Below are 13,904 nucleotides of genomic sequence, written 5' to 3' on the forward strand. Positions count from 1 at the left end.
TGGCCAAGAAGGCCAATGGCATCCTGGGGTGGATTAGAAGGGCTGTGGTTAGTAGGTCAAGAGAGGTTCTCCTGTCCCTCTACTCTGCCCTGCTGAGGCCACAGCTGGAATATTGTGTCCAGTTCTGGGCCCCTCAGTTCAGGAAGGACCTCAGGGAACTGCTTGAGAGAGTCCAGCACAGAGCCACAAAGATGATGAAGGCAGTGGAACATCTTCCTCATGAGGAGAGCCTGAGGGAGCTGAGGGCTCTGTAGCTTGGAGAGGAGGAGCCTGAGGGTGACCTCATTCCTGTTGATAAAGCTGTGCAGGGTGAGTGCCCAGAGGCTGGAGCCAGGCTCTGCTGGGGGATGCCCGAGGACAGCACAAGAGGCAGTGGTGGAAGCTGAGGCAGAGGAAGTTCCATGGAAACAGGAGGAAAATGTTTTCCCCATGAAGGTGACAGAAGCCTGGCACAGGCTATCCAGGGGGGTTGTGGAGTCTCCTTCTCTGGAGATAGTCCAGACCTGCCTGGCTGTGTTCCTGTGTGACCTGCTCTAGGTGCCCCTGCTCTGGCAGGGGGCTTGGACTGGATGAGCTTTCAAGGTCCCTTCCAGCCCCTGGCATTCTGTGACTACCAAGATTTGTGCTGACTTTATCCAGGCCAGAGTCTCACGAGACTTAGCCACCAGGATCATTCTTGGCTGTACTCTCAAGGCCTTCCTCAGCAACATGCTTCTGCTCTGTGTTTTACAAGAAGGATGCAGAGGTTACCTAGAGTAAAATCCTACTTCTGATCATTTCAAACCCTGACAAATAAAAATGGACTTTTTGTGCCCTGGGAAAGGACTTCATGGAAGTACCTTTTGGCCTTGACATCTGTGGCATTCAGAAGCCAGCCTGTCCTCTCTGCTGGTTTTGCCACTGAACCCAAGTGCAGGGCTTACAGGCAGGCAATCTCTGACCAAATCCTTTCCTGCTGTGTTTGGTTGTAATGTGCAAGCCCTCTGAGAAAAGGCTCCCACTTTGCACAGTCTTCATGTACAAGAATGACAAATAAACAACAGGGAAAGAGCTTTCCTCTCCTGGCACCAAAACCAGCCCAGTCCCTGGTGTTTCAAATCCACTGATGAACTTAACTAAAACACAGAAGCTGCCCCTTTTCAAAGGAAGTTTCAGTGGAAGGACACATTGGCCAGGGGACAAAAGGGAGAAAATCAGCAGGAAAATAGACCTGCTTCCTAGGTCACTCAGAGATGTTCTGGGGACAGAAAACCTGAACCTTTTTAAGCAGCACCTGGGTTAAATCACAGTGACACAAGGCTGAGCTGGCCTGTGCTGCTCCCCAGGCTGTGCCTGTCTTTGTTGCACTGGGCTTGGTCTGGCACCAGATCATTGAGACACTGAAATGGGTTGCCCAAAGAGGTGATAGTAAGAGTCCAATCCTTAGTGATACTGTGATACTGTCAGGTTGGACTCGATCTTTGAGTGACTCTGTGGTGCAAGCCCCATCCCTGCACACACCACCCCCTCCCCAGGCCAGGCTGGATGCGGTTCTGAGCAACCTGCTGTAGTGTGAGGTGTCCCTGCCCATGGCAGTGGGGTTGGAGTTGGATGATCCTTGAGGTCCCTTCCACCCTTGACAGTTCTGTGATTCTGTGATTGATTCACAGATCTTGGCAAAGCTCACTCAGCTTCAACTCCAGCAGTGCAAAAATCTACTCAGTTACTAGCAATGTCTCTGAGGTGCAAGTTCAGGATGGAAACCACCTCCTCTTTCTTCCTGGACACCACTCTGCTCACCAGCCGCTCATGGCATGGGCAGGAGTACCTGCAGTTGTGAGGGTGGTGAGGATGTGGGGCTGGTTGCCCAGCCTTTGCTTCCTCGGGTACTGCAGACCTCAGGAAGTGCTGGTGGGGAGGTGAAGATCAATGTGATGTGGCTTTTTTAGGCTGCCTTCACCATCAAGATGCATCTGCTGCTAAGTTCACATCGATCCAAAAAAAGGGGAGGGGGTGGGGGGTGGTAAAGAAGCCTTCAGCTGGTGTTAAGATCACACTGGGTGGTTAAAGATGAACACCTCATTGCTGGCTACAGGGTACCCACTGTCTCACTGCTCCTTTTATAGGCAGTGGGTAGAGAGGCAGCTCAGAGACAAGCCCCCTGGGTGCTCCAAATCTTCTCCTGTAGCTGCCTACCTGCCTCACTTTGCAAGAGGGGAGCCTAGGCAGGCTTCCCTAGGCTAAAGTTAGCTGGTGTGATTATTCCACCATTGCTGTGCTGGCTTTACTCCAGAGCTCTCCTTTATGTTTGCTTATTGTTCTGCCACAGAAGTGGTGCAGTTGCCCTGCAAAATCAAGCCCTGAGGTTAAAGTCTGCTTAGGACTGGAAGAGGAGCTCCTCTCAGATGAGAACAGGCTGAGAGAGTTGGGGTTGTTCAGTCTGGAGAAGAGAAGGCTCCGAGGAGACCTCCTTTTGGCCTTCCAGGATCTGAAGGGGGCTACACTAAAGCTGGGGAGGGGCTTTTTAGGGCGTCAGGGAGTGATAGGACTGGGGGGAATGGATCCAGGCTGGAGGAGGGGAGATTTAGATTAGACATTAGGAAGAAGTTCTTCACCACTGGCACAGGTTGTCCAGGGAGGTGGTGGAAGCCTCATCCCTGGAGGTTTTTGCAGCCAGGCTGGATGTGGCTCTGGGCAGCCTGCTGTAGTGTGAGGTGTCCCTGCCCATGGCAGGGGGGTTGGAGCTGGCTGATCCTTGAGGTCCCTTCCAGCTCTGAGAATTCTGTGATTCTGTGAAACCTACTGGAAGCTATAGGTGAAGACTCTGCAGCCTATAAAGTAGTGGTGCATTCTGCTAGGTGTTGAAGGCCATTTATTCCATTAAAGAAATCTCTCCTAAGCGAATCTCTGCTGAAGGAACTGCATGTAGGTGGAACTGTCTAATGTGAATCATCCAACAGATCTCTGCTGAAGTGTTCTGTCAATTAGCAGACCCATCTATTTTGATTTGGGTGGCTCAGTGTACAAGCTGCTCTTCAACATCCTTATGTTCTCCCTGTGGCATTGCTAGCATCACTTATTTGCAGGCTGGCAGAGATGGGAGCCGTGTTTTGCAGCCATGAGGTGTGTAACCCACTCTGGCACCATCGAGCCACAGCATCTCCACGGAGAGCAGTGAATCTGGCTGGCTGCTTAGTCCCTGCCCCACGCAGCTCCAGGAGCTCAATCCAAGTGGTGAATCTTGAAAGTGTCTTTCAGATCTGACACATTTATCTTCAGCAGTCTCGACAGTGGATGTCTAGCCCTTCACTCCAGGCTGTGTCTGCAATCAGTGAAGACAAACAGGTGTCTGCAGAGAGCTATTTATTTCACTTCACTAACAACAGAGGAGAGCAGGTGATATCTAGGACAACTTTTGTGCCTCTAAAGTTAGGCAAGACAAATCCCAGTCTGAGTGAGACTAGCAGAACTTGGTGTTTCTCCTTGGTGATCAATGCCCTGTGCAAACTGTCCACAAGCAGTACCTCCTGCCTTACTGCTGGCTTGTCTGAGGAGACAGCATTGTCATTGTCACCATGGTGCCTTAAAGAAACACAAGGGAGTTCACACTCCAGAAGGTTGAGTTTTCCCTGACTAAGGAAGTCAGCAGCTCTGGTGGATTAGAATTATTCACACCAATTTTCCTTTTCCCCCCTCTTTTCAGGGTGAAGTCTTGGGCAGATGCATTCAGTGGGGAGCTGTACTCCATTGTGACTAAGTATTCAGGCTCTCTCCTGCTGCAGAAGGTAGGCAAAAGCTGTGCAGACTCCCCTGGCTTCACATCATCGACCCACGTGGCCACTCCAGGTTGTGCTTGGGGTGGAAGAAGGCAAAGCACACAGGTCTCCAGCTGGCTTTGAAAGCTGGGAAGCTCTGTGGCCATCCTCCATGAACTGGAGAGGGGGGTTCCAGCTAATGCCTTTCCTGCTTTCATTGCCCATGGTCAAACACCAATTAAATTGCTCTGTTGTTTAGAGAGCCTTTGTAACACTAGTCCTCATGTTGATCATTTCATGCCCTTCCATACTGACCCTTTACTCCTCCCTTCCTAAGTGCATATCAATCCCTCTCCTACTCATCTCTCACCTTCTCACTGTCACCTCATTGTCCCTTCCTGCTGCTCTCCAGCTGCTGCTCTTCTGCTGTCTGCTTCCTTATCTGTCTTCTTCCAGTCACTCATCAGGTTTTCTGAATTGTGCCTTTAAATCTCTGACTGGGACAGGGTCTCTGAGGCAGGTGCCCTAGAAGCTGTGACCTTCCAGAGTGCAGATCTCTGCTTGCCTTGGCCACCAAACAACAGACACTTTCACACTAAGCCCTCTACCAGCACCAAAAGCTGCAGCTGCAATGGCTGTAGAGAAATGGTGCCATTGGCAGCTGTTGCCTCCTTGCCTTGATTCCTGGGCTCACAGGTGAATGGCTGTTCCTCTTTCAGTGACCTCTGCCCTGTGGCAGCAGGGCTGTATGGGCCAGCACCTCCCAGCTGCTGCTCAAGGGGGCCTGGTGGGTGCTGAATGTATCTGAAGAGATGCCATCCCCTCCCTGTTGCAGCCACTGCTCTGAGGGCAGCTGCTGGACACGTGCAGAGTGCAGGATTCCTTAGCTGACCAATTCCTTAGCTGCCCAGAGCAAAACAATCACATTCCATGGGTGCCAAGAGCAACAGCCTCACCTTGGCACCCTTGGATTGGCACATGCTGCAGAAGCCACCTCCTTGACATGCTGGCATCTCTCACTGGGAAAAGCTTTTAGCTTATAGAGGTGGTTGGATTTTACTGGTTAGGTGATTGATAACAAAGAGTTCAAACACAGCCACTCTGAGCTACAAGGCAGATTGGGGGCTTAGGGCTTCTGTGCAGGGATTTATAACAGAGTATAAAAAACAGCCACCCTGAGCACTAGTTACTGGGGTTAGGGACTTAGGGTAGGAGCAGCCTGGGGGCTTAGGGCTGCTAGGGATTTCTGCTCCTGATAGTTAGCTACTTCTGGCCAGGGCTTTGGTGCAGGGATGCTGCTAGGGATATGCTCAGGAATTCTGTTAGCTGCTTTTTCTGTTGAGGGCTTCTGGGACTTCTGTTAAGGATACTCTGAGACTCTGCAGTGCTGGGGATTCTACAATGCAGTAATAAAGGACTTCTGGGAGGACCTCGAGATTCTCTCTCTGCATTTCTGCAGTCTCATTTCTGTATGGCAGTGGGGTTTGTGCCTTCATTAGTTACCCAGTGGCCCCTGAATCAGGGGAAGAACAACATCTCTCCACCTCATGTGGCCATCCAGTTCTCATTTTTACTCTCTCTGAGGACTCTTAGACCCCCTATGTGTCCCATTTTTGTCCTTGTATTAGTAATAACACCCACATCCCCATGCAGAAAGCAGCTCTGGGTATCATTTGCCTTGCCTTGCTGCTGAGCCCTCTGTTTCCCTCTTCTCACAGTGCTGCTTTCTGTTTGGAGTAAGGGAGCATCTCTGTGGTGGTTTTGAGGCCCAGGTGACTTGAAGATAACCACAAAGAAAAAAGTCCTCCAAAAGAGACAGAAAGTCACAGGGGGATGGCCAGGTTGTCCCAGGATATTGTAGGATGCTATTCCATTCCATTTCACAGAATCAGAGAATCGCAGAATCAATGAGGTTGGAAAAGACCTCAGAGATCAAGTCCAACCTATCCCCCAACTCCTCCTGGCAGCTAAACCATGGCTCCAAGTGCCACATCCAAGCCTTTTTAGAACACCTCCAGGGAGCACACCACCTCCCTGGGCAGCACATCCCAATAGCCAATTACTGTCAGTGAAGAACTTTCTCCTCACCTCCAGCCTAAACTTCCCCTGGCACAGCTTGAGACTGTGTCCTCTTGTTCTGGTGCTGCTTGCCTGGGAGAAGAAACCAACCCTTACCTGGCTACAACCTCCCTTCAGGGAGTTGTAGACAGCAAGAAGGTCTCCCCTGAGCCTCCTCTTCTCCAGGCTAAGCAACCCCAGCTCCCTCAGCCTCTCCTTACAGGGCTGTGCTCCAGACCCCTCCCCAGCCTTGTTGCCCTTCTCTGGACACGTTCAAGTGTCTCGATGTCCTTCTTAAACTGAGGAGCCCAGAACTGGACACAGGACTCAAGGGGTGGCCTATCCAGTGCTGAGCACAGGGCACAATGACCTCCCTGCTCCTGCTGGCCACACTGTTCCTGATGTAGGCCAGGATGCCCTTGGCCTTCTTGGCCACCTGGGCACACTGCTTAGAATGAAGGCACCACCATGCAATGAAAGACTCTCAGCACTGATACAAGCACTTCATGTACTAGACAGGAAGTAGCTGGGATGGGATACAGCTGCAGCTGGGATGAGCTATAGCTGCAGCTGGGATGGGATACAGCTGCAGCTGGGATGGGATGCAGCTGCAGCTGGGATGGGATACAGCTGCAGCTGGGATGGGCTATAGCTGCAGCTGGGATGGGATACAGCTGCAGCTGGGATGGGATGCAGCTGCAGCTGGGATGGGATATAGCTGCAGCTGGGATGGGATACAGCTGCAGCTGGGATGGGCTATAGCTGCAGCTGGGATGGGATACAGCTGCAGCTGGGATGGGATATAGCTGCAGCTGGGATGGGATACAGCTGCAGCTGGGATGGGATATAGCTGCAGCTGGGATGGGATACAGCTGCAGCTGGGTTTCAGCAGTTTTGATGATGCTTCCAAATGACAAGACCAGAAGGCATGGCCTGAAGCTGTGCCAGGGGAGGTTTAGGTTGGATGTTAGGAAGCACTTGCTGATAGGAAGGGGAATTAGAGACTGGAATGTGCTGCCCAGGGAGGTGGTGGAGTTGCTGTCCCTGGAGGTGTTTAAGGCCAGACTGGATGTGGCACTCAGTGCCATGGTCTGGTTGGTGTGGTGGGGTTGGGTCCTAGGCTGGGCTTGATGAGCTCAGAGCTCTGTTCCAGCCTCAATAATTCTGTGACTCTCTGAAATTGCTTATTTTACCATGGGGTACCCAAGGAAAAATTGCCAGAGGCATAGTGCTATGCTAAGGTATTTCTGGTGGGAGCTGGAGCTCCAGTGGGCAGGAGATACAGGCTGTGGTTATTTGATGGTTGATTGTGTCTGTGTCTGATGCTGCCAACCTACACAGCTTCTGTAGCTGTTTCTAACAATTTAAGAGAGTTCAGCAGGGCTCAAAAGTCAGTGGAACTAAGGAGATCAGTGGCTAGGTTGAAAAGATGAGCCTTGTGGAAGCAGCAGTGGAGTCCAAGGCCGGCAGACGTGGCCCCGAGGGGGCGTTAAGGCAGCTGTGCTGTGTTGTCCCTCCAGAGGTGTTGCATCAGATCATTTCACCTTCCTCTGCACACACTGTGTTTTGTCCCTAGGGATGTTGGTCCCTTTAGGATGGGGTTTATGTGAGACCTGTAGATGCTAGTAGAGTACTACTGGGAGCTGCAATCATGGTGACCAGATCTTGAAAAACAAATTCACAACTCTCTCAGCTTTTGGAGCAATTCACTGGAGGCAAAGAGAGCTAATTTCTGGTGTGAAAGGCTGGATGTGGCCAAACCCAACCTAGAGGTCACATAGAGGGGAGTCAAGGCAGAGCTCCATTTCCTTGGTGCTGTGACTGCCTTTGTTCTGGGAGAGGGGTAGGTGTCTGGTTTGCTCGTGCATGTTTTGGGGCCTGGGTGCAGCACAGACCACATGTGCATTGCAGAGTCTCTGGACACCTCTGAGAGGGGCACAGTGTCACTCATGACTCAGAGAGAGAACTTCCTTCAGTGAGTCACTGTTACCACTTCCAGCAGTGTGTACAGAGGAGCCTGATCCAGCCTGTCTCTGTTACCACTCCAGCAGAGTCGGCTCCTAAACGCATGTCCTGCTCTGCCCTGACATTACTGAAGCAGTTTAGACAGCTCAGGTTTACCTCAAATCCCACTTCTGGAGCTTTTTCCTTTCCCCTTATTTCCCTGGGAGACAAGCAAGGATGAGCCAGCACCCTCTTCTTCAGCCCTGCTCTCAGCCCCCACTTCTTTAGCAAGAGCTGGGTCAGAGAAGTCACAAATCAACATCAGCAAGTCATCAGCAAGTTTGCAGATGACACCAAGTTGGGAACAGATGTTAGTCAGTTAGAGGGTAGAAAGGCTCTGCAGAGGGACCTTGACCGACTGGACAGATGGGCAGAGTCCTATGGGATGGCATTTAATAAGTCTAAGTGCCAGGTGCTGCACTTTGGCCACGGCAACCCCATGCAGAGCTACAGGCTGGGGTCAGAGTGGCTGAGAGCTGCCAAACGGAGAGGGACCTGGGGGTGCTGATTGACACCCGCCTAAACATGAGCCAGCAGTGTGCCCAGGTGGCCAAGAAGGCCAATGGCATCCTGGCCTGTATTAGGAATAGTGTGGCCAGCAGGAGCAGGGAGGTCATTGTGCCCCTGGACTCTGCATTGGTTAGGCCACACCTTGAGTACTGTGTCCAGTTCTGGGCCCCTCAGTTTAGGAAGGACATCGAGACACTTGAACGTGTCCAGAGAAGGGCAACAAGGCTGGGGAGAGGCCTTGAGCACAGCCCTGTGAGGAGAGGCTGAGGGAGCTGGGGTTGCTTAGCCTGGAGAAGAGAAGGATCAGAGGCGACCTCATTGCCCTCTACAACTACCTGAAGGGTGGTTGTAGACAGGAGGGGGTTGGTCTCTTCTCCCAGGCAACCAGCACCAGAACAAGGGGACACAGTCTCAAGTTGTGTCAGGGGAGGTTTAGACTCGAGGTGAGGAAAAAGTTCTTCACTGAGCGAGTCATTCGTCATTGGGATGTGCTGCCCAGGGAGGTGGTGGAGTCACCGTCCCTGGAGGTGTTCAAGAGGGGATTGGACGTGGCACTTGGTGCCATGGTCTAGTTGTGAGGTCTGTTGGAACAGGTTGGACTTGATGATCCTTGGGGTCTCTTCCAACCTTAGTTACTGTGATACTGTGATACTGTGAACATCTCAAAGCAAGGACCATCCTGGAGGGCTCTCTCTGTCCCTGATGCTTAGAGTGCTGCAGGACAGCTTCAGGAGGGGACAGACAGATCTTTTAATAATAGGCAACATTTTCACCACCCTGAGAAGCACCTTGGCAGACTCCATACAGGAGTCATATAGGGAAGGCATAATAAGCTGCACCACTACAGGCTGGGAGGTGACCTGCCAGAGGGCAGCCCTGTGGAGAAGGACCTGGGAGTGCTGGTGGGCAGCAAGTTCTGCATGGGGCAGCAATGTGCCCTGGGGCCAAGAAGGCCAAGGGGATCCTGGGGTGCATTGAGAGAAGTGTGTCCAGCAGAGCCAGGGAGGTTCTCCTCCCCCTCTACTCTGCCCTGGTGAGACCTCACCTGGAATATTGCATCCAGCTCTGGGCTCCCCAGTTCCAGAGGGACAGGGAGCTGCTGGAGAGACTCCAAGGGAGGGCTGCAAGGATGCTGAAGGGACTGCAGCACTGCCCTAGGAGGAGAGGCTGAGAGCCCTGGGGCTGTTTAGTCTGGAGAGGAGAAGACTGAGAGGGTATCTGATGAATGTCTATCAATAGCTGAGGGCTGGGGCTCAGGAAGGAAGGGACAGGGACAGCCTCTGCTCAGTTGCATCCTGTGATAGGACAAGGGGAAATGAATGGAAACTGCAGCACAGGAGGTTCCACCTCAACATGAGGAGGAACTTCTTGACTGTGAGGGTCCCAGAGCCCTGGAGCAGGCTGCCCAGAGAGGTTGTGGAGTCTCCTTCTCTGGAGCCTTTCCATCCCTGTCTGGATGTATTCCTGTGTGACCTGTGCTGGATTCTCTGCTCCTGCTCTGGCAGGGGGGTTGGGCTGGAAGATGCCCAGAGATCTCCTTCCCAAGCCCTAACATCCTCTGATCCTGTGATCTTGTGATCCAGCTGTATGTAGCTCATCACACTGGTGCAAGCTGTGGGCAGAGTCAGGCCTGGGGGGCTAAGTGCACTGAAGCCTGGAAATGCAAACACGTGTGCTCCCCAGGCACTCCTCTCTTTTTGGACCACTGCCTCTTTTTCACATGAAGTGATTCTCTGTGTGCATGAGCATGTGCAGACCAGCAGAAGGATGAGGAGCACAGTGCTGAGGTCCAGATGATTCCCCCCTCGGCGCTTCTTGAAGTCAGTGGGCATTTTGTCTGTGAGGAAATGCAAAGAGACAGCAGCACCTTCCATGGTTTGCTTCATGCCTCCCTTGTGCCCAGCAGACTCAAAGCAAGCAGCTTCTTGTTGCTTGGAGCACCATCATTTGTCAGTTGGTGAATGTTCTGCAGGTGAACCTTTTCAGTATTCAGCCTAAACTTCCTTCTGTGGCTCTGAGTTCATTTGCTTCTCTTGGGGTTTGGTTTTGATGTTGTTGTTGTTGAGGGGGTTTTTTATTTGTTTATTTGTTCATTTATCCCAGAATAACCCAAATGGCTTCATTGCTCCCAGAGTCCTGATGAACCAGTAGGCATCTCTTGAACCTAGAAGGGCAGATTCTCACCCTGAGTCAGAAAGCATTCAGGAAGGCCCCAGGTGGTTCTCTGTCCCAAGCTGCCAGGGCATCATTCACTTAAACCTCACAGAGACAGCAAAAGCTGAAGAGTGCCTTTGCTTCGAGGGCTTGGCCATTATTCAGCAGAGGATAAGATAAACTTGCATGCTTAAACCTGGCTCAAAATGCTGGCTGGCATCTGAGCCAGCTGAAGGCAATACAGCTGGAGCAAAGAGGCAGCGTGAAAAGCTGAGTGGAGGAAGGGCAGCAACGTCTCCCAGAGCTAAGGAACAGATTGTTTGAACCTATGGCACATCAGGTCTGTGCCACAGTGCTGCTGCTGCTGCTGCTGACCAGATAGCAACCAACATCCTAGGGCCACTGACGTCAGCCATGGCAGGAGACTATGACAGTGGTTCTCAGCATCTCAGGACTTGCCTCTGAGTGACAGAAACATCAGCAGCAGACCACAAACTTAACTTTTCTTACACTGTGTGAACTACAGAATCACAGAATTATTGAGGCTGGAGCAGACCTCTGAGCTCATCAAGCCCAGCCTGTGACCCAACCCCACCAGCTTGACCAGGCCATGGCACTGAGCCCAAGGACAGGAGATTCAACACATCTAAGTGCTGTGTTCTACACATTGGCCACAGTGCAGTGCTACAGGCTGGGGGCAGAGTGGCTGGAGAGCAGCCAGGCAGAAAGGGACCTGGAGGTAGTGGTTGACAGCAGCTGAACATGAGCCTGCAGTGTGCCCAGGTGGACAAGAAGGCCAAGGGCATCCTGGCCTGCATCAGGAACAGTGTGGCCAGCAGGAGCAGGGAGGTCATTCTGCCCTGTGCTCAGCACTGGTTAGGCCATACCTTGAGTCCTGTGTCCAGTTCTGGGCCCCTCAGTTTAAGAAGGACATTGAGACACTTGAAGGTGTCCAGAGAAGGGCAACAAGGCTGGGGAGAGGTCTGGAGCACAGCCCTGTGAGGAGAGGCTGAGGGAGCTGGGGTTGCTTAGCCTGGAGAAGAGGAGGCTCAGGGGAGACCTCATTGCTGTCTACAACTACCTGAAGGGAGGTTGTAGCCAGGTGGGGGTTGGTCTCTTCTCCCAGGCAACCAGCACCAGAACAAGAGGACACAGTCTCAAGCTGTGCCAGGGGAGGTTTAGGCTGGATGTTAGGAAGGAGTTCTTCCCAGCAAGAGAGATTGGCCATTGGGATGTGCTGCCCAGGGAGGTGGTGGAGTCACCATCCCTGGAGATGTTAAAAAAAGGATTAGATGAGGCCCTTGGTGCCATGGTTTAGTTGATCAGATGGTGTTGGGTGATAGGTTGGACTCGATCTCAAAAGTCTTTTCCAACCTGGTTAATTCTATTCTATTCTATTCTATTCTATTCTATTCTATTCTATTCTATTCTATTCTATTCTATTCTATTCTATTCTATTCTACTCTGTTCTGTTCTGTTCTGTTCTACTCTGTTCTGTTCTGTTCTGTTCTACTCTGTTCTGTTCTGTTCTGTTCTGTTCTACTCTGTTCTGTTCTGTTCTGTTCTGTTCTACTCTGTTCTGTTCTGTTCTGTTCTGTTCTCTCTGCTGCATCCACTTCCCTGAAGGACTGAAATGCACATACCCTGAGGGAGATACAAGGCCATGCAAATTTGGTGTGGGATGTTCTGCTATCCATCCTCATTCCTTACCCCTCCCAGCCCTTCCTCTTCCTGCTATATACATTTTCTTTTAAAAAAATTACTTCTCCTACTTCCAAACCAACTCCAAATTATTTTTGGTAGATTTACCTCCTTCCCTTTTTTCCTACCCCCTTCTTTCTCTTTTCTCCTTTTCTTTCCCCTTTACCTCATTGAGAAAAAAAAAGCCAAGGCAGGCTGAGCAGGGAGGAGTTTTGGTTTCCTGCCCTCTGAGCTCTGAAATTCCAGTTAAGGCTCAAACCACTCCAGCACCACAGGCTGGAGGCTGCTCAGAGAAGGATTTGGAATCTGGGACCTCTCCCTCCTCTCCTCCAGGGGGGACAGCTCAAGCCTACAAGGGTGACATCTCCTCCAAGCCAAAGTGGCAGCACCCTTCCTTGGCCCCACATCATCCTGGGGCTGGGGAGGGTGCTAATATAATTCCTTCCCTGCTCGCTCTCTCCGATTTTCTCTCTCTCTCTCTCTCTCACTGCTTCTGCAAATCTCAGGTCTGGGATTTGGCCTCCTCTGTGCCTTTAATTGCACAACATGGGAATGTTCAGAAAGAACTGAGTCTCTCTCCTCCTCTGGACCAAGACAAGGGAGGGTTAGGTCAGATGTTAGGAAGCACTTCCTGATGGGAAAGGGGAATTAGAGACTGGAATGGACTGACCAGGGAGGTGGTGGAGTCGCTGTCCCTGGAGGTGTTTAAGGCCAGATTGGATAGAATAGAATAGAATGGAAAAGACCTTAGAGATTCCAACCTATCACCCAACACCATCTAATCAACTAAACCCTGGCACCAAGTGCCTCAGCCAGGCTCCTCTTAGACACCTCCAGTGATGGTGACTCCATCACCTGCCTGGGCAGCACATCCCAATGGCGAACGACTCGCTCGGTGAAGAACTTTCTCCTCACCTCCAGCCTAAACTTCCCCTGGTGCAGCTTGAGACTGTGTCCTCTTGTTCTGGAGCTGGTTGCCTGGGAGAAGAGACCAACCCTCACCTGGCTACAACCTCCCTTCAGGGAGTTGTAGAGAGCAATGAGGTCTCCCCTGAGCCTCCTCTTCTCCAGGCTAAGCAACCCCAGCTCCCTCAGCCTCTCCTCACAGGGCTGTGCTCCAGACCCCTCCCCAGCTTTGTTGCCCTTCTCTGGACACCTTCCAGCATCTCAACATCTTTCCTAAACTGAGGGGCCCAGAACTGGACACAGGACTCAAGGTGTGGCCTAACCAGTGCTGAGCACAGGGCAGAATAACTTCCCTGCTCCTGCTGGCCACACTGTTCCTGATGCAGGCCAGGATGCCCTTGGCCACCTTGGCACACTGCTGGCTCATGTTCAGCCTATTATTGACCAGTACCCCCAGGTGCCTCTCTGTTTGGCAGCTCTCAGCCACTCTGACCCCAGCCTGTAGCTCTGCCTGGGGTTGTTGTGACCAAAGTGCAGCCCCTGGCACTGGGACTTGTTGAATGCCATCCTGTTGGACTCTGCCCATCTGTGCAGCCTGTTGAGGTCCCTCTGCAGAGCTCTCCTACCCTCACAACCACGTGGCACAACCAGGAGGCCAGCAGCAGCTCTTGGTCCTTTCAGACAGACAAGGAGCAAAGGTGGTTTTATCTTTGTTGATTCACATCAAGAGAGACAAGATTTAGTCTCTTACACACCCCTGGCAAGGCTTCAGGCCATGCCCTCTCCTCTTGGCACAAGCTGCCTGGGAGCAGAGCCTGACCCCCACCTGACTACAGC

The 13,904-nt window shown here is 51.9% G+C and overlaps 1 protein-coding gene across 1 annotated transcript in view; it reads left to right on the forward strand.

The window, feature by feature from the left end:
• The window catches only part of CACNA2D4 (calcium voltage-gated channel auxiliary subunit alpha2delta 4), a 199,736-nt gene that overhangs the window by 3,977 nt on the left and 181,855 nt on the right, over positions 1–13,904 (forward strand). Inside the window, exon 2 of the mRNA XM_054168159.1 lies at positions 3,683–3,764. Within this exon, the coding sequence (XP_054024134.1) occupies positions 3,683–3,764 (82 nt within the window). The remainder of the gene's footprint in view (positions 1–3,682; positions 3,765–13,904) is intronic.

This window comes from Dryobates pubescens, chromosome 15, assembly GCF_014839835.1.
Source record: "Dryobates pubescens isolate bDryPub1 chromosome 15, bDryPub1.pri, whole genome shotgun sequence".
Lineage (NCBI taxonomy): Eukaryota > Metazoa > Chordata > Aves > Piciformes > Picidae > Dryobates > Dryobates pubescens.